The sequence below is a fragment of the Diabrotica virgifera genome, chromosome 2 (assembly GCF_917563875.1).
Source record: "Diabrotica virgifera virgifera chromosome 2, PGI_DIABVI_V3a".
NCBI lineage: Eukaryota > Metazoa > Arthropoda > Insecta > Coleoptera > Chrysomelidae > Diabrotica > Diabrotica virgifera.
The window spans coordinates 120,407,365-120,433,673 of record NC_065444.1 but is presented as its reverse complement, the minus strand read 5'-3'; the positions used below and the strand labels follow the sequence as shown (position 1 = coordinate 120,433,673).

Here is a 26,309-nt window from a genome sequence, read left to right as displayed (position 1 = left end):
ATACAACAATAAGTGATCACAACCTTATAACTTTCAATCTTAATAACCTGAATCCACGTAATACGGAAATATCTTCGGTGAGATACAATATAGGTAAAGCAAATTATGAACTATTAAAGTCTGAGTTTCGACCACCTTGTCTGGTACAAAGGGGATCCAATATAAATATTGCAACAAAAGAATTAACCAAACAAATTAAAAAAGCAATGGATATAGCAATACCAAAAATAAAAGAAAATAGTAAAGTAAAAAACTCAGCCTGGAAGGAAAACCTCACAAGAATGAGAAGCAGAGTTAGATATGCGCGAAAGCGATATCAACGATGTGGTATCTATCTTGAGAGGCAAATCCTTCTAGGTGAGTATAGAAGACTAAAACAAGAATATAAACAAGAAATAAAAATAACAAAAGCTAAAAGTTGGGAAACCTTCGTATCAAGACACTTAGAATTAGATATGTGGGGAATACCATATAAAATAGTTTCTAAAAAAATTAGATGTCCGACAATGCTTTCTACTTTAAAAAAAGAAGATGGAACATTTACAGAAAGTTGGGAAGAATCGGCCGAAACATTACTTAATGTATTATTACCTCCAGATAAATTAGAAGGTGAAACATTAGAACAAAGAAATATAAGAGAAGAAATGATACAAGAATACCAAATAGAAGGAGAAAGAGAAATAGAGGAATTCACAGAAGAAGAAGTATATGAAAGTATGAGAGAAATGAAAAGAAAGAAGGCACCTGGACCGGATAATATTCATGTTGAAATACTTCAAGCATTGTCGGAACAAATAATTCCAGTACTAACATCATTATATAATGAATGTCTTAGACAAAGAAGGTTTCCCAATATTTTTAAACAAGCAGAAGTTATAATAGTACATAAAGGGGAAGATAAAGATCCTGCCTTACCGAAATCATATAGACCGGTATGTTTATTGAATACAATGGGAAAATTACAAGAAAAATTACTATGTAAAAAATTAAATCAAATAAGAACAGAAATTGGATTACATCCTGGTCAGTATGGTTTTAGGAAAGGTAGATCAACAGAAGATGCAATAAATAAAGTATTTGAAATAGTAAACGAAAGCATAAAAAAGTATGTTTTAATGATCTTTATAGACGTGTCTGGGGCTTTTGACAATCTTTGGTGGCCGTCATTCTTTGAAAGACTTCGAAGAATGAGATGTCCAAAGAATCTGTACGGAAGTCTCAGAAACTACTGTCAAGACCGATATGCAAGCCTAAGCTGTCCAACAGGAAAGAAGACAAAACATATCACAAAAGGATGTCCACAAGGATCAGTTTGTGGACCTATGTTCTGGGATGTAATGCTAGAGGAACTGTTGGAACAATTGACTATAGATCCTGAAGTGCTTGGAAGCATAGCATATGCAGATGATTTGTTGTTGATCATAGAGGCAAACTCAAGAAGAGAATTAGAAAATAAATCAAATGAAGTATTAATAAGAGTAAATGATTGGATGAATAAAGTAAAATTAACAATATCAGATTCAAAAACAACATATAGTTTAATAAAAGGAAATTTAGAAAGAGATCCAATTATAAAAATTAGAGGGAAAACAATAAAAAGAAAAATGGAAACAAGATATTTAGGTATTATAATAGACGAACAAAAATTATTTACAAAACACATGAATTGTGTCTGTGAAAAGGCAACAAAAATCATGCATAGCATTGCTAGTCTAGCACAGAAGGAATATAGAATTTCGTTCCGACAGATGAGAATATACCTAAGTACAATACTTGCATCAATTGTAGGGTACGGTTCAAGTGTATGGGCACATAGATTAATAAATAAAAAAAATGCAGAAAAATTAAATAGAGCTCAGAGAGGATTTCTTGTAAGAATGACGGGAGCATTTGGAACAACTGCAACACAGGCACTCACAGTTTTAACTGGAGTAATGCCAATGCATTTAGAAACACAAAAAAGAGCATGTAATTATTGGCTAAAAAAAGAAAAATATGAAAAAATAATACAAATAATAGGATTAGATATAAGAAATAAAAGAGAATTAAAAGAAATAATAAATAGAAAAAGACAAAATGAATGGGAAAATTCAACAAAATCTAGACGTTTATACAATTTTATACCAATATTAGAAAACATTCCAAATTATTTTAATCCTAAACAAGGTTTAATACACTTTTTAACAGGACATGGACCGTACCCAACACATTTGGAAAGATTTAACTTAAAAGATGATGCATATTGTGAATGTGGAGAACTAGGTACACCAGAACATATAGTGTTACATTGTGAAAATACTATAGAAAATGAAGAACATAGAGAAATGAGAAGAAGATTAGAAAGAATTGAAATAAGAGATATATTACAAAATGAAGAATATTTTGAAATATTAAACAATCTCACACAAATAATATCTAAAAAACAACAAGAAATCTATAATAATAGAAGAAGACAACCAATAATCCAACCCTGATGAAGTTGAGTAAGATAAAGTTAAAAGAAATAAAATAAAATATAAATTCAAAAAAATTCAATATAAAATAAATAAATAAAAATAATAATTCAATACATAATTTATGAAATAAAAAAAAAAAAAAAAAAAAAAAAAACTACCAACTCTTTTCTGAAAATAGAGGGACTGTCTTTATAACTTAGAAGGGAGTTGATAGTACCAAAAATATTTTAAAATGTTTATTTAAATTTGTTTGTTAAACGTAATTAATAGATTATGGCAAATTGTTAATTGTAAAAATAGATTTAATAGTTGAGTAAAAAATGTAAAAATATAAAAAAAAAATATCTGTAATCCCATCAGGAAAAAACGACCTGGATTAGTCACTAGAGGCCAGGTCATATGTATAAATAATAAATAATAAAAAAAAAAAAAATAATAATAATAAATAATAAAAAAAAAGTCACCTTAACAATTTGAACAAGGACCTTCAAGGAAGAGAAGACAATATTTTAACATTGTTCTGAAGCTATTTTCTTGTGGCATTTTTATAATCAAGTATATTCAAATGGGAAATAAGCCACAATTTTACCTAAAAATGATTTTATTAACGTTTCGACGCCCAAGTCGGGTGTCGTTGTCAAAATACAAAATAATATTAAATAAACAAAAATGTTGTTGCTTAGTAAAAAATTCTTCTAATAATTTATTTAATCTGACTCATTTATATCGGAAATTCAGACACGTATATACATTTTAAAGTAGACGACTTTAAAAATGATATTGCCAATATTGATGAGTTGCGTTCCTGGGACGACTTTACTAAAAGATAGTTCATTCGATTACATGAAATCAATCCCAACTCAAGAATAGCCGCCACAAAAAATCACATGTGATCTGTCTTTAAAAAGACAACCAAATGCAACGGTGGTACTGAAATTCTCGCGTTAGAGATTCCATAGTAAATCACGAGGGAAAACCAGGAAAAACCTCGTGATACTATCCCGACATCGCAAGTATTTGGGTTTACATTTAGTTTACTCTCAAAACTAATACCAAATTCTGACTTGATATTTTAAATTTTAAATAATACTAAAATACTAAATATGTACTAACTCGATATGTTACTGATTTACTAATTGTGGTATTTTCTTTCTATTTTGAGAGTAAACTAAATGTAAACCCAAATACTTGCGATGTCGGGATAGTATCACGAGGTTTTTCCTGGTTTTCCCTCGTGATTTACTAAGGAATCTCTAACGCGAGAATTTCAGTACCACCGTTGCATTTGGTTGTCTTTTTAAAGACAGATCACATGCTATGATTTTTTGTGGCGGCTATTCTTGAGTTGGGATTGATTTCATGTAATCGAATGAACTATCTTTTAGTAAAGTCGTCCCAGGAACGCAACTCATCAATATTGGCAATATCATTTTTAAAGTCGTCTACTTTAAAATGTATATACGTGTCTGAATTGCCGATATAAATGAGTCAGATTAAATAAATTATTAGAAGAATTTTTTACTAAGCAACAACATTTTTGTTTATTTAATATTATTTTGTATTTTGACAACGACACCCGACTTGGGCGTCGAAACGTTAATAAAATTATTTTTAGGTAAAATTGTGGCTTATTTCCCATTTGAATATACTTGAATATTTTAACAGCTAAAGATAAAGTAAAAGCATTTTACGCAAAACTTCGTGGTCAACCTCTCTGCAAAACAAAATGTTTGAAACTTTTCCATGTGTTCAGAAGATTGATGAAGATAATGCAACAGACCAAAGTTTTGCAGTATCGGCTCACATTCTTTGCATTATACAGAGCTTACATAATTTACAAGAGCAACTTTTGACATACTTTCCAGAGTTGCACTCTGAAGCTGACAATAGGCGTAGATGGATTCTAGACTCTTTGTTGAAAACATCAGTAGATCTGACTGATGTTAACAAAAAAATGAAAGAATGTCTTCTAGATTTAGCTGCTGACGGCATGCTTAAAATAGAATTTTATTCGCAAAGTGTCGACGTATTTTAGATAACGATAAAATACCTATATCCAGAGCTGGCAAGGGAAGCTCTATAATTTTTAGTGCAATTCGCAACTTCATACTTGTGTGTGCTGACATTTTCTTCAATGGTAGATACTAAAACTAAAAAGAGAAATAAAAGAGAAATTAGAAAATTATTTGGTTAGTAACCTTTTAAAAATAGTGCCACAATTTGATAAACTTTTAAAAAACAAACAAGCACATCCTTCCCACTAAAATTGTGTTTTAAAAACCTCAACTTTTTCTTTTAGTCGGCGACCCCCCGAGTAAGGTTTCGCGACCCCCCTGGGGGTCGCGACCCACAGATTGAAAAACACTGCTCTAAAGGACGTAAGTTAGAACAGTCTTGCATATTTTTGGCTAATCGTTTCATCGTATTATGTACATTTTATTTTCAATAATAAGTTGAGAAATAATAGCATCTACCTCGTAGGCTGGGCATGTAAAATAGTGGAAATGTCCAATCGTAAAACATACATAAACTGAATAAATGTTTCCAAACAATGAACTAATAACAAAAGTTACGTGAAATTGGTCGTAAAAAATACACGATTTTAAACGTAAAAAAAAACAAGAACATAGTTTTGAACAAATCATTGTTTTCAAAACAACAAATACCACATGTATTTTCAACTAACAACTAAAACATTTCGAATTTATTGAAAGCAACAATAATTCCATTTTGACAAAAAGATAATGAAGACTAAAATAAAAATTACTTACGTATCAAAATAAAAATAATGTATCATTAAAAATGGAATAAGTAATAGCAGTATTTTAACAATAAAGCTTAAAAGAAAAATCGAAAAAACTCGTTATGCTTTATTTTTGGATTAAATATAGATTTACAAGACTCTATTATGGACTTCCAAGGACCTCATCTTCAGTATAAATAAAAACATAACGCCATAGAAATACAAAGCCGAAAGAGCTAATTTGCATACATACAAGACAATATTCCTCTGAAGCTATTTCCTTGTGGCATCTTACGTAATTTACTATTTTATTTGGGAAATAAGCCACAATTTAAGTCTGAAATTAAATTTTTTTGACGTTTCGACTTCCACTTCGGAAATTTTTGAAGTGGAAGTCGAAACGTCAAATAAATTTAACTTCAAACGTAAATTGTGGCTTATTCCTCAATTAAAATAGTAAATTGCGCAAGAAAATATATTAGAAATATTTGTATGCGATTATTTTATTCATCGTATAAATTTTTCTTTAATAAATCGTTTCTATTATAAGATTCCTTTTTGAATTAGTATCAGAATCTTGAGAACTATTTATTATATTATAACTTTTCTAGAAAATAATAATTTCGTTGTTAAACGAAACCAAGAGGCGTCTTATATTTCAGTTCATTCAGAGAGTGCCATAGAAACGCTTACCGTCAAAGAGTGTTGTATTCATGCTACCCCTTAAGAGTTTTATTTGATGCGCCTTTGAATGTTTATAGCTACGTAGTCTGTCTACGCAAGGCGAAAACCGACCGATAATACGAATCGATGAAAATCGTAAAAGAAAGATGAGTTGGTTAAAGAAATCCGTTCTGCTATGTGTGCTTCTATCTATCTGTAGAGGAATTCTCTGAAAATAATGTATCAAAATTAAATATATTACATACCACCAGTAAACTAAACATCAGAGAACGTTAGCAGACAATCTCCAAAGTGAAAAAACAAGAATTAAAGTAAATATAATGGAAATTATACACGCCGGTACACGTCACGCGGCGTGTATAATTTACGTTTTATTTACTTTAATTCTTGTTTTTTCACTTTGGAGATTGTCTGCTAACGTTCTCTGATGTTTAGTTTACTAATGGTATGTAATATATTTAATTTCGATCAATTATTTTCCCAGAATTCGTCTACAGATAGATAGAAGCTCACATACCAGAACGGATTTCTTTAACCAACTCATCTTTCTTTTACGATTTTCATCGATTCATATTATCGGTCGGCTTTCGTCTTGCGCAGACAGACTACGTAGCTATAAAGATCCATAGGCGCATTAAATAAAACTCTTAAGGGGTAGCATAAATGCTACAGTGTACAATCTCTGAACGAACTGAAAACTTAAAATAATCCGACTGCTAGTACCGAATTATAACAAAATATCATGATATGGATGCCGTGGCGACATCTGCATAAAATATTTGAAAGTTTTATTTTAATAAAATTAAAAATAATATTAAAAACAAAACTTTTATTGAGACCAATGTTCAGACATAGACATAGTTCAGACAAGACGTCTCTTGGTTTCGTTTTACAACGAATTATTATTTTCTATTATTTTACTCGTAACTGAGTATGCGGGACCAATTTTTCGTTGGAATTTTGCCAATCTGGACATGCAGGAAGTGAGATGCAATTTAAAGATCTCCCCTGGCCTTCTTTATTTCCATCATTCGTTTGGTTTGTAAATTGTAGAAATCACGAAGGCGTTACCAGAAAATTATTCTTAATAAAAGTTTGGTTTTTAATATTATTTTTAATTTTATTAAAATGAAACTTGCAATTGTATCACTTTTCTATTTGTTTGAAGTTTTCCTTGCATAATTGCTTTTGGTAATAAATATTTTCCCTTATTATAATAACCTAAGTACCTACCTACTTCTACTAACTTCTTCTTTTAACTTTTTTACTTGCACTTACTTGTTTTTTATGTTTAATACCTCATAGTTTGTTATTCTATTCATCTTCTTCTTTATGAGGCTTGAAATATTGTAATTCTCAAAGTAACTGTCAAATGTTACTAGTTCTACTTACTACTGCTAACAATAAAATTTTTAAATTACCTGTTTCTTCCATATCAATATTATTTAATTATAAAATCGTATCTAAGAGAGCATTAGTGAAACAACAAGATGCTCGCTCAGAACTATTTAAAATAGAATCCGGTGTCCCACAAGGTAGTGTACTGAGTCCCTTATTATACCTGTTATTTACTACTGCACTGCTGACCTACCTACAACTCGTCTGACAACAGTCGCAACATTCGCGGATGACACAGGTATTATCGCATCTCACACAGACCCCCAAAGAGCTTCGCATCACTTATTACAAGCTCACTTAAATAAAACAGGAAAATGGTTTAAAAAATGGAAACTAAAAGCTAATGAAACAAAATCGACCCACATTATATTAACCAAGCGAAGAGAGAGCTGTCCACCAGTATACATAAACAACAAACAGTTAGTACAAGTAGATACAACCAAATACCTGGTAAAAGAAAGCAACTTGGATGAACAAATGTACTGGATCCTGGGTAGACATTCAAGACTGTCAATTGAAAATAAATTAGTGGTATACAAAGCCATAATTAAACCCATATGGACCTATGGCCTACAGCTATGGGGCTCAGCGAGCAACTCTAACTTGGAAATCATACAACGTTTTCAAAATAAGGCATTGAGAACTATAGTAAACGCTCCATGGTACGTCCCCATCGCAATAATAGAGAGAGACCTGAAAATTCCCAGCACCAAAGAAGATAACAGCAAATTCAGTAAAAAGTATGAAGAAAGACTTAGTGCGCATCAAAATGATTTTGCAAGTGAATTGTTAAACAAGGAGGGTGAACTTCGCAGACTGAAGCGTTATACACCAACTTACTTATCAAATAGATTTTAGAAAAATTATAACTATTATAAATGTTAATTTATTTTATTAGTAGTACTATTTATACATTAGTTGGTAATTTAGAAAAGAAAGTTTTTATTGGAATTCTTACCTACATGTCATAACGTTAACTGATTATTCTTAACGGTACAGATTGTTAAATAAAATGGAGTAATAAAAAAAATTACCTGTTGCCACTTAAGGTCATGGAACTCCGTGGAAAACACAGCTGCCACGGCCATATGTGCTGTGCACAAGACGAATCCAAAAATCGCAGCCACGTAACTCTTCAAAGGCATCATGGCATAAGCCAAAAAGACAACAAATACGACTTGCCATGTGCCTTCTGCTGCTACTTTTGCCGCAGATGATGTTGGGTAGAGCGGCAAAGCTAATGCACAAAATGTAGCCAAAAAGAAAAGTACCACATAGCAAACCCATAGCAGATAGGCATCTTGCATAAATCTGAAATAGAAAATAGCTTTTTTAAACATCTTACGTAAAATCATCATTACTTATATTAGTCTGGGCTGATTATCGGAGAATAGGCCATTTTTGGGAAAAGATATTTACCAGCAATTTTATTGCTGGAATCGAATCTTATGATTGTATATATTAATAATATAGATATGCAAAGTCCGCAGATAGTGTGCTACTTTTTTTATAAACAAAATGGCGCCCGAAAATCGTGTTTTTTTCAATTTTTGCTCTATAACTCCAAAGATTTTAATTTTAGACCAAAAACACCCAAATAAAAATTCACCGCAATTAAATTCTGCATAGAGACGTGTTTTTCCGATTTACTTCAACGAAAACTTTCCCCGGAAAAAGCGGGTTTTTCAAACAAAATCTTTAATTTTCAACTAAACTTTTAGATAAGTACTTGTTAATCAATAATTAAATAACTTGGTAACGTAAAAGCCCTTTCCGTATATATTATAATTCCAGAAGCCGATGGAAATTGAATGAACAGTTTAGCAACAATTGAAATGTTAATTAAAAATTTACGGTCGCTATAATAACGACAATAATTATGATGCATAAGAATAACTATGATTTTTTCATAAAAAGACACTATGCCTATCTAATGTACTTTACAGAATTGAAATTGGACTATTTAAGCGGCCTCAGGAATATTTTAAAATTATAAAGAATTGTTTGGCTTATAAACAAATAGAATATCTTGGGAAATATTAAACTAAATTAAATTGTGAAAACGGTATTCGAAAGACAGTGATAGGACGCTTCTTTTAAAAGAAAAAACGTTTAATTATGACGAGTGGTTCCAGAGATACAACCAATCAAAGTTGACCGAAATTTACGGCAAAGATATAAACAATAGGATCACAACTTTCAAACCATCACCTTTTTATTTTTGTCCTCTTTCTCCACACCAATTTTCATATCTTTAAAATCCTCATAACATATATTATTATAATAAAAACTATCGATAATACGTTTAAAAATTGCCAAAAATAGCAAAATTCCAATCAAAAATTAGGTTGGAGAAAATGGAACCCTCAATGTTCAAAATCGGTATAGGTTAAAAAAAATGCATTTTCGCGGCTTCCCATGGAGCAATTTCCTTCATTCTTTTTTGTTCCCAAGTAACTCGAGTAGAGCCATAGAACTAACGCATTATTAAATGTCAAACTTGCTTTTGTTTTGTTATAATAAATTAATTTATTTTTTATAACACAATATTTTAATTTGTTTAAATAAAAATTGTTTAAATAATTATACAGCTTTCAAATGAGAATATTTATGTTTTTAACTTTAAAAGGTACACTTGTAGTAAGTTTATCTAAAAAAAAGCCTACAACTGGAAAAAATATGTAATTTTTTGTTCTTATAAATAAATTAATCTATTATAACAAAACAAAAGCAAGTTTGACATTTAATAATGCGTTAGTTCGATGGCTCTACTCGAGTTATTAGGGAACAAAAAAAGAATGAAGGAAATTGCTCCATGGGAAGCCGAGAAAATGCATTTTGTTAACGTATACCGATTTTGAACTTTAATGGTTACATTTTCTCCAACCTAATTTTTGATTGGAATTTTGCTATTTTTGGCAATTTTCACACGTATTATCGATAGTGTTTATTATAATTAAAGACTGGATTATATGCAAAATGCATATGCATATATATGCTGCATATTTCTCATGTTTTTCATAAATGCATATGCCTTGCATATTTGGAGATTTAAGAGCATATAAATGCATATTTTGATGGGAATTTACTCTACCCCATTTAAAAATAAGGTATATATTAGTAACATCAACATCCATTAAAATAAAATGTGAAAGTAAATATTTTGCTGTTAAGCTCCTTTGTTGTTGTACCCATAAACATAATGGGCGTTATTTATAGCTGAAGGTATCATTATCCGGATATTTAAGATTTATAGACTTCTCAGAATTTACAAATTACCTAAGTAAATACCGATTATATTTTGAATAACATTACAAATATTACCTGTACTTTCTGCTGGTGTCGGCCAACTATGAATTATTCTGGGAAAACCAACCAAAACGAAATTTTAAGCATTTTAAGGGTAGGATAGATTATTTTATTTTATGAATGGTTAGTCTTAAATCAATCGCCGATTATTCAACTTTTGTGATTGCAAGTTATTGACTATACTGTGTAAAAAAATCATTTTATTATTATTGTGAAAATGCCTAAAGTAGCAAGGGAAAAATCAAGTCTTCTCAGAAGTTGGATTGGAAGTAACAATCATCTAAAAGTTATCGACAGTGAAAGTATGTTTTGCACCATTTGTGATAAAAAGGTAAGTTCTCCACTTCAATAGATTTTTAAACTTATCAAACTTCTTTGCACATCTATGTGTCTGTCTATTCTAAAATGACAAACCGTCCCATTTCTTCAAAAACTGTTTTTTAAAGTTCGCAACGGTTTGGCTTATACAGAGCGAGGTGTTGAGAGTGGCCCACCCTGTATACTACGGTACACTGACTGTACTTTATTGTTTGACGATTTCAATTTCACTTTGAGAAATAAAAAAAAATTGGGGGAGGTTTAAAAAGTTTGATCATTTTAATGTAGGTATCTATTTACGAAAACATCTAAAACATCATTATCATTATATTCCAGATTCCATGTCAAAAGAAATTCCAAGTAGTTCAACACATAAAAACTTCACTTCACCAAACTAAGCTATCAAAAAATGATAATAAACCTCGCCAGCAGATTCTACAGAACAGTTTGCAGATTCAGAATACGTCAGTTGGGCAAGAAACCTTTGCAAAGGATTTATGCCATTTTTTTTTGAACTGCAATATCCCTCTGCACAAGTTAGAACATAAATCGTGTCAAAACTTTTTAAAAACTTATTGCAAGATTAAAGATAAACCAGCTCAAATACCAAGTTCTTCAACTCTTCGGAAAAAATATGTCAGTGCATGTTACAAAGATGTGATGACGAGTATTAAAAATCAGTTAAAAGCCGAATATCTTTGGATTTCCGTCGACGAAACAACGGATACAAAGGGTCGACAAATTGCGAATCTAATTGTTGGAGTTCTTAACGACTCTGGCGATTTTAAAAACTCATACTTAATTAGTGTAAAATGTTTGGAAAAAACAAACTATGCTACAATAGCTAGATTTGTTAACGAATCCCTAACAAATTTTTTTTTACCTGATCAAGTACCATTTGAAAAAATATTATTAATGCTTAGTGATGCCGCCTCATATATGATGAAAGCTGCATCCAATCTTAAAATCTTTTTCCCTAATTTAATTCACTGTACATGTTTGGCGCACGGCCTAAACAGAGTTGCAGAGAAAGTTAGAATTGAATTTCCCAATGTAAACACCTTAATAAATAATGTAAAAAAAGTATTTCTGAAAGCACCACTACGTGTACAGGTATATAGGGAGATGCTTCCCGATATTCCTTTACCACCAGAACCAGTATTAACCAGATGGGGAACTTGGCTTAAAAGTGCTATATTTTTATCTGAACACTACGACGACATCAAAAGCGTTATTTCAAGTTTTGATCCGACTTGTACCGCTATTGATAACTGTCAAAATATTTTTAAAGAAAAGTCTATTAAAAATCAATTGTTGTATATAAAATCGAATTTCGATATCATTGAAAGTTCAATTACAAAATTAGAGGCTCAAAATTTATGTCTTCACAATAGTATGTCTATTGTTGATTCGGTTAAACAGAAAATAACAAATCTGAATGGGGAAATTGGAGTAAAAATTAAAGATAAACTTGATGACGTTTTAAACAAAAATGAGGGTTTCACTTTATTGCGTTCAATAAATAATATAATCAATTTTGGAAACTTCGATGAAAATATTAATATGGATCCGTCTCTAATAGCAAAGTTTAAATATGCCCCAATTACATCTTGTGACGTTGAGAGATCTTTTTCTGCCTATAAACAAATATTAACAGATAGAAGACATAATATTAGTTTAGAAAATATGAATCAATATATGATTATTTATTGTAACAATAAAAATATGTAAATTTGTTTTATTGTACTCTTTTTATAATATTAGTTTAGAAAATATGAATCAATATTGTAACAATAAAAATATGTACATTTATTTTATTGTACTCTTATTTATCTTGTGGTCAAAATAAAATATTTTGCCGTTTTATTTGTCACAAAACCTGAAGTTAAAAAAATATATTAAGAAATAATAATACAATTTGGTTTAAATTCAAACCTATTTATTTATTTTTATTATTTTTTATTTATTTATGTATTTAACGTAAACCATAAAATTATTCATATAAAAATAAGTGCATATATAAATGCATATTTGCATGTTAATTGTGCATATTCAGCTTGTTTTAAAATGCATATTGCATGCATATTTTAGACATTTTTTAGTGCATATTTTCCAGTCTCTAATTATAATAATATATGTTATGAGGATTTTAAAGATATGAAAATTGGTGTGGAGAAAGAGGACAAAAATAAAAAGGTGATGGTTTGAAAATTATGATCCTATTGTTTATATCTTTGCCGTAAATTCCGGTCAACTTTGACCGGTTGTATCTCAGGAACCACTTGTCATAATTAAACGTTTTTTCTTTTAAAAGAAGCGTCCTGCCGCTGTCTTTCGAATACCGTTTTCACAATTTAATTTAGTTTAATATTTCTCGAGATATTCTATTTGTTTATAAACCAAAAAATTGTTTATAATTTTAAAATATTCCTGAGGCCGCTTAAATATTCCAATTTCAATTCTGTAAAGTACATTAGATAGGTATAGTATCTTTTTATGAAAAAATCATAGTTATTCTTATGCATCATAATTATTGTCGTTATTATAGCGACCGTAAATTTTTAATTAACATTTTAATTGTTGCTGAACTGTTCATTCAATTTCCATAGACTTCTGGAATTATAATACATACGGAAAGGGCTTTTACTTTACCAAGTTATTTAATTATTGATTAACAACTACTTATCTAAAAGTTTAGATGAAAATTAAAGATTTTGTTGGAAAAACCCGCTTTTTCCGGGGAAAGTTATCGTCGAAGTAAATCGGAAAAACACGTCTCAATGCAGAATTTAATTGCGGTGAATTTTTATTTGGGTGTTTTTGGTCTAAAGTTATAATCTTTGGAGTTATAAAGCAAAAATTGAAAAAAACACGATTTTCGGGCGCCATTTTGTTTATAAAAAAAGTAGCACACTATCTGCGGACTTTGCATATCTATATTATTAATACATACAATAATAAGATTCGATTCCAGCAATAAAATTGCTGGTAAATAACTTTTCCTTGTATTTTGCTAATTAGCCCAGAGTATATTGAAATAGATGCTAAACTGGGAATAGTTATTTTATTGTAAATATAAAGGCACACACTTAGTATTTACATGAATGAAAACATAATTCACTTAAGAGTAAAGTTCTGAAATTGTTTTCTTGTGGCATGTCAAGTTAAATATTGTGTTTATATGGAATAGGGAACTTCCAGATTTTTTTAATTACATAATAATGTTTAATTTTGTTTAAAAATGAGATTTCCAAAATTTGACGCCTCAAAAACTCATAATAACTTAGAAGTACAAATTTAAAATCGTCTGTGTATTTAAACCATTTCAAACGACCCGAAAAGTGCGCGAAAACTTGTGACGTCACATCATTATATTTTATAATGACATTTCTCGTATGTCATTGTAATAATATATGCATGTGTTAACAATAACACTTAGATATTAGTCAGAAATAGCCACTATCAAAATATTTATAAATCTGAGTATCAACGAATGCCAAAGGGCATTCCCCCCGTTAAGATAGGCAAAATGCCCTCACTCCCAGAATTCAATTTTATTATTTTTTTTACGTTCTATGAGATTAAAAATGAGATTACGCGGATTTTTAGCTCGCCACCCCCTTACCCCTCCCCCACAGACAAAAACGTAGATTTTAAGATTTAATTTTTTTTAGATGGTTTGTAATTGATTTAAAAATTTCAAAAAATTCACACGTGTATCTGAGGCTTTTACAAAATATGTCCATTTTTTATGGACCCGTAGGTCGAGTGTACATAACCTCAAATTTTTTTAAAATTTTTTTAAAGCTTATAACTTTTTTTTGAAGATGGCTGCATGTCCAATTTTTTTTGAATTTTGTGTGTTTTATCAAAAACTATCCCTCTGATTTTTTCAGATTTTTCCGTTAACTGCGCCATCTTGAAAAATCCGGAAAACTGTTTTTAGGGGGTTTTTGGGGATTTTCTCCATTTTATAGACTTCAAAATAGAGCAACTCAAGGTTTTGCTGATAGTCTATGTAAAATTTTAAATGACTGAGTATTTTAGGGTATTCCATAATTGGGCAAAACACCTTTAAACCCCCAAAATCATGTTTTTTCAAGTTATGTAAGGGTTTTTGCGAGTTTAAGGCTACTTTTTGAGATCGATACAGCGCTAATATTTTTTTTCATTTCTTTACGTTATGTGTGATTAAAAATACGACTCATCGCATTTTTAGCCCACCACCCCCTCCCCCTGTCCGTACAAAAACGTCAATTTTTCTTTTTTTTTTTGGTTACTTAAGTTGCAATTAATTTAAAAATTTTATGAGGCTTCTACAAAACATGTCTATTTTTTATGGACCCGTAGGTAGAGTGTACATATGACCTCAAAATTCCTTTTTTATTTTTTTAAAACGTATTTTTGACTTTCAATCGATATTTTTTTAAAATGTCAAATGAATGGTACATCTCTCTCGCGGACGGCCGCCTCAATACGTGCTTAGTTAATTAATAAAAATAATAGCTTAGTAATAAAATAATGACAAAAATTTCTCCCAGGCTCTTGTAGGGGGGGGGGCTTTAAACTTTGATTTGGTCACTTTCTGACTTTCATAATAATAATTTTTAATCGAGTTATTAAGCCTTGAAAATGGCCATTTTCGCATTTTTCAAATTTTAAATCTCGTATAACTCGACAACAGTCAATTTTAGAGAAAAATCACAAGAGACCTTTTTTTGCTCAGATTGATCCAGAGAATCTAAAACAAATTTGTCCGAAGTGAAAAATTGATTTTTTGAATTTGTTTAAAAAATTGTTTCAAACAATTTTCCGACCGTGGTACTGTCTGGCAACTTGTGGATTTGTTATAAGGACCTGTTTCAGAGTAAGTTTGTGCAAAAAAAAACGAATCGGAATAATTTACCAAACGGGGGCGAGCAATTGTACGATGAGAATGAGCGAGAATATGTATAATGTAAGGTAATATTAGGGTACCTACTAAATACAAACTAATGAACAAAGAACAAAATGTTTTGATTCACAAAACGACAAGAAGTATGATATATTAAAATGTATTTTTCTTAAATTGATTATTATGTTTTATTTTTGTTTTTTGTACTAAAAAATATCAAATTGACATAGGTATCTACTTTATATAAAAATATTGCAAAAATTTTAAATTATTTTCTTAAATGTAGTTTACTTGAGGACACACTGAGCAACTAACAGATATTCTGAGAAAAAAAATTCAAACGAAAATATTATGTTTTAGTGGGCAGGTTGAGGGGGTAGAGGGCTAAAATTGGGCTAAGGCTTATTTTTTAAACACATAAAACGAAAAAAAAAATTAAAAAAAAAATATTCAGGCTGTATCCATCTCAAAAAGGATTAGGCCTGGATCCCGCATACCAAAAAAAAGTTGATTAATAGCAAGCTGAAAATTTATTAATAGTTTAACGGTGTCTAGTTGGACAAACTTTGAAGTAGGTATGGGAACAATGGAACAGGGGAAGTTTTAGTTGTAAAACGTAATTTTAGTTGTGGAACGTGCCATCCTGACAAGTTTATGATTGTGAAAACTAGCAGGTTGTTTTTAAGTTTATTCAATAGCAAACTTTATATAATATATAATATATGAAAAAATGTTTGTTCGACAAATATGTTGGGCATTTTACTAAGTCCGACACGTAGAACATGTCAAATGGCAGGAACTATATTGGTGGTAACTAGCAATTTGATTTTTGCATGAGAGTTTAATGAATAGCTAACCAATCAATTGTAAGTACTTCCAACAAAATACATGGGACTTTTTCGTAGTCTGACGTTCGAAACTTGTAACCTGTTCAACAATTAAAACTTTCCCTGTTCCAGTGTTCCCGTACATCAAAAAGTGACCGACTAGACACCGTTGTTATTAACAAATTTTCAGTGTGCTATTAATCAGGCCTGTATGAGTAACCGCTGAAAAACCTTTAAAAAATTTGAAAAAACATAGTTTTTGGGGAGTTTAGAGGTGTTTTGCACACTTTTTAAATAGCCCTAAAAACTTAGTTATTTCAAATTATATGTAACCTATAAAAAACCTTGAGTTAGTCTATTTTGAATTGAAGTAAATAAAATGGAGAAAATCACTAAAAACTACCGAAAAAACAGTTTTGCTGATTTTTGAAGATTGCGCACCTTACGGAAAAATCTGAAAAAAGTAGAAATATAGTTTTTGATAAAATGCACAAAACACAACAAAAAATAGACATGCAGCCATCACCAAAAAAAGTTATACGTACCTATTAAAAAAAAAACAAAAAAAATGAGGTTATGTACACTCCACCTTCGGGTCCATAAAAATAGATGTTTTGTAAAAGCCTCAGCTGTGCGTGTGAATTTTTTGTAACTTATAATTTAATTGCAAACCAACGTAAAAAAAATAAAATCGAAAAATTGACGATTTTGGCTGTGGGTGAGGGGGAAGGGGGTGGTGGGGTAAAATTGCGGTGAGTCTTAATTTGTTAATGACATACAACGTAAAAAAATAAAAATATATTCAGGCTGTATCGACCTCAAAAAATATTATTAGACCCTTACAAAACGCAAAAACCCTTACAAAACTTAAAAAACATGGTTTTTGGGGGGTTTAAAAGTGTTTCGCCCAATTTTTGAATATCCTACAAAACTCAGTTATTTCAAGTTATACATTTCAAGTTATCCACAAAACCTTGAGTTGATCGATTTTGATTATAAAATGGAGAAAATCCCCAAAAACCCCTAAAAAAACAGTTTTCCGGATTTTTCAAGATGGCGCAGTTGACGGAAAAATCTGAAAAAATCAGAGGGATAGTTTTTGATAAAACACACAAAATTAAAAAAAAAATTGGACATGCAGCCATCTTCAAAAAAAAGTTATAAGCTTTAAAAAAAATTAAAAAAAATTTGAGGTTATGTAAAAGCCTCAGCTACACGCATAGATATATAATACTCTAGATTGCGCCTTACGATCTTAAAATGGGTGACGGTTGCGACAGAGATAAATGAGCCTATTTGGTCGGTAGTCTCTTTCTAATTCAAGGGGAGTATCGACGACGTCACTATCCTACTCTGTCGTCGAGTATTTTAGATGGTTTGACAGTTCGAGCGGATGGCAACGAGAACTGGTCGTTTGTCTTCGGACGTGGATAATCCTGGTTCGAATCCCATACAAATCTTTACTTTTTTTATTTTTTATTTAATCAATATTGCGTTTATTAGATATTATTACATCTCTAAAGTAAATCTATGCAAAGAAATATATAAAAAATAAGAAAAACTGTGTAGGTACCTATAGATTTTTAAAAATATAAAAGCCAATGTTATTTTTTTAATAAGTTAATTGTAGAATAGTATAAAGTAATTATTAAAAATATTCGTAAAAAATTACCAATAATTAATATCAACATAATGTACAATCGATTTATTAATTGAATCGGTCATTTCAAAAACAACATGAGTCACATATTCCTAATTTTACAGAAGAGCAAAGAAAACTAACTATATAGTCGAAAGATGGATGACATCAAAATTCAGAGTTATATTGTAGTTTTGTTCCTAATGTTTTTACTGGACTGGTGTCGTTTTTGCACACATTGTTTATCTTAAGTTATTCCTTAAGTTATATTAAGCTATTCCTCTCAAAAAGTTAGTTTCTGAAAATTGTGGACTTCGCTGTTTTTTAAATGACCGATTCAATTATAAGTAATTAGACATTATTTTTATTTATGAAGCTATTGTTACAATTTTTAAAAAAAGTAGAAGCAAAACAAACATTCACATCATTCGAATAAGGACGAATTTATAACGAATGACTTTTATTTTACTATGCAGTTCACAAATTATGTATTCCAATATTAACTTACTATACATACATTTATTATCTGCTAGATTTACTTAGGTCCATTTTTCAGATGTAAAAATATCTAATAAACGCAATATTGATTAAATAAAAATAAAAAAAGTAAAGTATGGGATTCGAACCACGATTATCCACGTCCGAAGACCATTTCCCGTCACCACCCGCTCCAACTGTCAACACATATTACTCGATAAAGTGGGATATTCACGTCGTCGATATTCCCCTCAAATTAAAAAGAGACTACCGACCAAATAGGCTCATTTATCTCTGTCGCAACCGTCACCCATTTTAAGATCGCAGGGCGCAATCTAGAGTATTATATATCTATGGCTACACGTGTGAATTTTTTGAAATTTTTAAATCAATTACAAACCATCTAAAAAAAAATTAAATCTAAAAATCTACGTTTTTGTCTGTGGGGGAGGGGTAAGGGGGGTGGCGAGCTAAAAATCCGCGTAATCTCGTTTTTTAATCGCATAGAATGTAAACAAAATAATAAAATTGAATTCTGGGAGTGAGGGCATTTTGCCTATCTTAATGAATTCATGGCGAGGACATCAAATACTATAATGATATGACGTCACCACCAATGAGGGCGCGTTTTGGGCTGCCTGCTATAATTTGAATTTTCTCTCGATTTTAATCGTCTTTAGGTGCCAAACGAAAGAAAAAAACTTTTCTTCTTTGATAGGTATATATGTTTTAAATTATGTTCTGTTGTGATTTATAGCATTTTTTTCGAATTTAAAATTTTATGCAAATTCCCTATTAAGCCATAATTTGATTATAATGAAAATTAGATTTTGAACTAAAAGACATTTCGATTTCCACTCCGGAAATCGTTTTCAAAAAAGGTTATTTAAGAATTAAGCGTAACCACCCAAATAACAAATACTAAATCTTTATATACCTAATAGAACCCAAAACACCTGCTCTAACGAAAATGAATTTCAGGAAGAAAAATATCAGCTAACAAAGGTTTTAATAAAAAAATGACTAACCATTGTCATTTATAAACAAGTCATTTCACAAGATAGAAGAAAGAAAACAACAAAACACCACAAGCATTCCAGAAGTACTCACAATAAGGGATTCAAATATGACAACCATATCATACGTAAAGGGCTTACCAGAAAAATTAGAAACGATAGGAAATAAGTACAATATCACAACTTTCAAAACAGCAAGTACACTCAGATCCACAACATACAAGATAGATTGAAAACTGCATCTATAAAATACCCCGTGAATGCAACAATTTCTATTTGGTAGAAATCACATGACCTATGACTGTGAAACTATTCTTGTGGAATTTTTATATTAACTACTGGCTAAAAATTACTTGCATTTTTGACGTTGGGTGCCATAATAGGCGATCGGCAGCAACCCCTAAAATTACGTTATACCGACCACGAAAATCAACTTTAAAGTGAATAAACAATTTTGATCATTCGAAGTCGTTAAATCCGAACATAAAGTTTATTTTTTTCTAGAATTGGTGGTAGAACATTTTCAAAAATCAAATTAAATGCAAAAATGCGAAAAATCAATTTTGAGGATTTTTCAAATTTACCTCGCTGTAAATATTTCCTTTTGAAAATTATATTGTGTCATTTTTGAAGTAATTAGATAACAATGAGATTTGTCCAAAATGATTAAACAAATCAAAAGAGGGTTTGAAAATTATATTGTGTCATTTTTGAAGTAATTAGATAACAATGAGATTTGTCCAAAATGATTAAACAAATCAAAAGAGGGGTTGTTAATTTTTTAACATTTTGTCGTCAGATTTCGTTATTTTCATGTTTACTTAAAAAAGTTGAGTGACAAACTTTTTAGTTTGTAATTTTAACCAACACAGCAATAAAACATAATTAATTCATGAAGAAGTTTTGTGGAAAATAGAAGTTTGAAGTCAAAATATGCAATAGGAAAAAAAGTTATGTGACTTTATATACGAGCGGCACACCCCAAAAAACGCTTATTTCTCGAGATACTGACCACGGTTTGGTGAATAGCTAATTTTGGTCATATTATATGTTTATGATGGTGCTGAAAACGAAAACTAGGTTTATTTTGAATTTTACGTCGGGGGACATTGTCAAAATCGCAATTTTAGCCTAAAAATAAAAAAAATGAAATCACTTTTTTTGCGTTGAACTCGCTACAACTCTGTTCCATTTTAATATTTTTTTCTGAATTTTTTTAAAATATATTTTTCTCACCTTTCTGAAGGTAATGAGACATGTTTAAATCTTTCTGTCGTAGTATAATAATAGTTATGAATTGTTTAAAGTAAAAAGTGCAGGTTCCTGAATTGCAAAGTTTAATCGCAAAAGTTGAGTGACAAAATTTGAAATTTAGCTTTTTAATAAGTTTATATTAAAGTCTAGAGTACAAATAACAAAACGTATTATAGAAAAAAAATGGTGCAACTTTTAATTTTAAGATAAACGTGAGCTCATTTTTTATTTTTAGGATAAAATTCCGATTTTGACAATGTTCCCTCATCTAAAATTTAAAATAAACCTCATTTTCGTTTTTAGCACCATCAAAAACATAAAATAAGATCAAAAGTAGCCATTTACCACACCGTGGTCAGTATCTCGAGAAACAAGCGTTTTTTTGGGGGAGTGCCACTCAACTATAAAGTCACATACTATTTTCCTATTACATATTTTGACTTGAAATTTTCCAGAAAACTTCTTAATGATTTATGTTTTAATGCTGTATTGATTAATATTAGAAAGTAAGGAGTTTGTCACTCAACTTTTTTAAGTAAACATGAAACTAACGAAATCTGACGACGAAATGTTTAAAAATTAACTTCTCTTTTAATTTGTTTAAAGATCTCGGACAAATCTCATTTTTATCTAAATTCTTCAGAGATGACACAGGACAATTTTCAAAAGTGAATATTTGCAGCGACCAAAGATACAGCGAGGTAAGAAAAATTATGAAAATTAGTTTTTCGCATTTTTGCATAAAATTTGATTTTTGAACATGTTCCACCAATTCTAGATAAAAATAAACTTCATATTCGGATTCAGAAACGTCTAAAACGTAAAGAAGGACCAAAATTTGCCATTCACCTAACATGGTCGCTTTTTCGATTTCTAAGACTCAAATTAGGGGTATGTCGCTCGCCTATAACGGCAAAATAGGCAAGAATGATGTTTTAATGAATGAATATTAAATTTTTAATTGTATTTTAAAATATGCGCAATAACTACCTCTTACAACCCAACAAATGGTATTTGCAAATCTCAACCGATTTCAGAGCAATAAATAAATCGTCAGTTAATAAGAAAAATTTCAACCCCCGTATATCGGAAACGAATCATTTGTGAACATACGTTCATAAAGCGCATTGCCAGTATTTTTTCATGCAGAATCACCCCCTGAAGCTTGTCTTACTTATTTATCAACACCCTGTATATAATAAAGCGAAAATCCCGTTATACTTTAAATCTAAAACCAGGAAATCCAACAAAAACTCGACTGATATCAAGACAGCATATTAAATTAATCCAGTACAACACAAAATAAACAGTCACGGATAAAATGTACAGTTAAGTGAATTTATACTGACGTCGAAATTAGATCTTTACACTTTTTTGTTTACTAAAATTACGATAGCAAATAACTTTACTTTGTAAATTTTCTAAATACTTTCAGAGGTTTGTTTGTCAAATATCTACAAACACCTTTCAGTTTACCTCTATAGAAGTTGGCACTTTTTGTTTATCAAAAAGTGAAGAGAATATAAAAAAATATACAAAAAACTCGATTAGAAACGATGTCGCTCCGCAAAATTAACCGGACACTAAATTTATTTTATGTAAATTTAAAGAGTACCTATTACAAAAACTTCAATTGCAATAAATTATTTGTATTGTATGTTCAATAAGAAACAATAAAATAAAAAAAGTTCAAAAATATTGATTAAATTAACAATAAATAAACATTTAAAAAAAATTATTACCAATAATAGAGCAGCTGATATGTGAAACAATTGTGCATTTAATGATTGAAGTATATAATTTGGACCACATATACTACACATATAAACCTTCAAATTTAGATGGGAGGCCATCTCAGATTTTGCCTTTTACAAAAATGGCGGGGATTCAAAATGGCGACTATACATATGTGACTAATAGCACGATAACTCTTGAACGAGACTTCAGATATCAACCAAATTTGGTATATAGGTCCTTTTTTATATGTATAAGATCGAGGTCTTGAACCAGAAGAATCGGTTTACCAGAAGTTGTGTTTTTCCTGGTTTTTATGTAAAATATGCTGTTTTTTTTATTCTTTCACCATGTATGTATTAATTTTTCAAAAAGTCAATACCGCCATTTTAGTTATGTTAATTACCATTTAATAAATGCAAAACGTATCTTCACCTGTACCTATATGCGGCAGATTCGTGCAAATATTATAAGAATTATTGTGCACTTAATGGTAGAAGCATATAATTTGGACCACATATACTACACATATAAAGGTTCAAATTTAGATACGAGGCCATCTCAGTTTTTGTTCCTTTTACAAAAATAGCGGGCATTCAAAACGGCGACTATACATATGTGACTAATAGCACGATAACTTTTGAACGAGACGTCAGATTTGAACTAAATTTGGTATTTGATATGAACTAAATTTGTTTTCTTGATGAATAATATCGAGGTCTTGAACCGGAGGAATCGGTTTAAAAGAATTTGTGTTTTTACTGTTTTTTTATGTAAAAATATGTTGTTTTTTTTCAAATCTTTCCCCCTGTAATAAATTTTTCAAAAAGGTAATACCACTATTGAAAAGAGTGTGAATATATTGTTTAGGAAATATTTTTAACTTTTCAGTTGTGTTAATTACCATTTAATAAATGCATAACGTATGTTCACATGTACCTATGGGCGGCAGATTCATTTTGAATGCACGCCATTTTTGTAAAATACTAAATCTGAGATGGCCTCATATCTAAATTTGAATCTTTGTATGTGTAGTATGTGTGGTCCAAATTATATGCTTCTACCATTAAATGCACAATAATTCTTACATTATTATTTGCACGAATCTGCCGCACATACCTATATGTGAAGATACGTTATGCATTTATTAAATGGTAATTAATATAACTAAAGAGTTCAAAATATTTCCTAAAAAATATTTTTACGCTCTTTTCAACGCCGGTATTACCTTTTTGAAAAATTAGCATATACAGGGTGAAAGAATTGAAAGAGAAACAACATATTTTTACATAAAAAAAGAATGTGTGTGTACTTTGTACGCACGTAAGAAGTTATACTTCTATTATATGATTTAAACGAAATTAATATACTTTTTATTTATATTTTATTTAAATATTAAACTAATTTATACTTACTACTTCTCAAACATTTTTATTAAAACAGTGCCAAAAATTAAAATAATAAAAGAATAAAACACACACAAACACATTAAAAATGCCACAAATGATTTCTGAACATTAATTGTCGGAAATTTTTTTAACTAAATACGTATTTTCTGAAAATAAAATTACATAATAAATATAGTTACAATCATAAAATGTATAAAAAAAAATAAAAAAATAAAAGTTTTTATTGGGATTCGAACCAGCTAGCAGCGCGGTTGGTATATTGGGGTTCATTCGCCTTAAACGCTTCGCCACGGAGGCAATGTGTCATTATGTGCGAAGATCGACTAACTAAACGGATTAAGCTTTTGACATTTTTGAATTAAATTAAATTATTTTGATTTTGAATTGAAATGATTTAGAATTGAAAAAATACAACAAAACATAGAGTAAGAAAACAATATATTAGGTGAACATTGATAGAAATTTTGATGGTATTCAAATTATGTAAATAAAAGTATTACATACTATGTATTTTGGTAGGTTCAAATAGGTAGGTACCTATGATACATTTACAATTATTACGTACCTGTTGCCTTTAAAAACTATTTAAATGTCACTACAATTATAAACTTTTTTGTTTCTGTCCTCACAACAATAAAACTGATATATTATACATTTGTTTACCTTCATATTGAACAATTATTTATTATTGACAGATCATTTCAACACCCAATCAGAGCCCGTATAACGACTAATACCATACTGTCGGTGTGCGCATGCGCGCAGATCAATATAAATTCACCCTCAATCTCAATCGCGCCTAAAGAAGTATAACTTCAAAAAAAAAAACAGTAAAAACACAAATTCTGGTATACCGATTCTTCCGGTTCAACACCTCGATAATATTCATCAAAATAAAACCTATATACCAAATTTGGTTGAAATCTGTTATTTCGTTCAAAAGTTATCGTGCTATTAGTCACATATGTATAGTCGCCATTTTTAGTGTCCGCCATTTTTGTAAAAGGAACAAAAACTGAGATGGCCTCGTATCTAAATTTGAACCTCTACATGTGTAGTATATGTGGTCCAAATTATATGCTTCTACCATTAAATGCACAATAATTCTTATAATATTTGCACGAATCTGCCGCATATATGTAGGTACATGTGAAGATACGTTTTGCATTTATTAAATGGTAATTAGCATAAATAAAAAGTTCAAAATATTTCCTAAAAAATATTTTTATGCTCTTTTTAATAGGGTGAATACAGGGTCATACAGGGTGAAAGAATTGAAAAAAAAACAACATATTTTTACATAAAAACCAGGAAAAACACAACTTCTGATAAACCCATTCTTCCGGTTCAAGACCTCGATCTTATACATCAAAAAAAGAACCTTATACCAAATTTGGTTGAAATCTGAAGTCTCGTTCAAAATTTATCGTGCTATTAGTCACATATGTATAGTCGCCATTTTGAATCCCCGCCATTTTTGTAAAGGTAAAATCTGAGATGGCCTCCCATCTAAATTTGAACGTTTACATGTGTAGTATATGTGGTCCAAATTATATGCTTCTATCATTAAATGCACAATTCTTATAATATTTGCACGAATCTGCCGCACTATAATAAGTTGTTTTAGGAAATTAGGCTCAGAATCCCTTCTATTCTAACGCTACTACAGTTTCAGAATCACCATAATTTGGTCTAACTACCCTATCCAACCTGTCCTACAAATGCTCTATGGGGTTAAGGTTTGGACTTCTAGGAGGCCAGACTTGTACACGCATACCAACATCTATAAAGTATTACTTGGTTACCGTAGCTGTGTGCAGCCGAGCATTATTCTGCGTCAGGAGAAAATTTTGACCTACAAAATGCATACATGACTACATGTTATTCTAGACATTCCCCAATGCATTAAGTTCGTCTCCCTCTAGCATAACAAGATCAGTACGTACTACCACCAAACTATAGGAAGGAAGGAAGTAAAATTGTACACAGCTTTCTTCTGACATTCCCTACACTTTGTGGCGACCATAAGGTAAATTTGTCTTAAACGTAAACGTAGTAAACTTCAGTAATAAACATAAAAGCTATGCTTGAAACGAACTGCAGGCTCAAATTACGTGCTACTAGAAAAATAAATCAGACAAAACAGCTAAG

At 30.3% G+C, this 26,309-nt stretch overlaps 1 protein-coding gene across 4 annotated transcripts in view; it reads right to left on the bottom strand.

Annotated features, from left to right (window-relative positions):
- LOC114325217 (Ca(2+)/calmodulin-responsive adenylate cyclase) overlaps positions 1 to 26,309 on the bottom strand; it is an 897,698-nt gene that overhangs the window by 706,738 nt on the left and 164,651 nt on the right. For all 4 annotated transcript variants that reach the window (XM_050642766.1, XM_050642767.1, XM_050642770.1 and 1 more), the window contains exon 3: positions 8,316 to 8,592. In XM_050642766.1, coding sequence (XP_050498723.1) covers positions 8,316 to 8,592 — 277 coding nt within the window. The remainder of the gene's footprint in view (positions 1 to 8,315; positions 8,593 to 26,309) is intronic.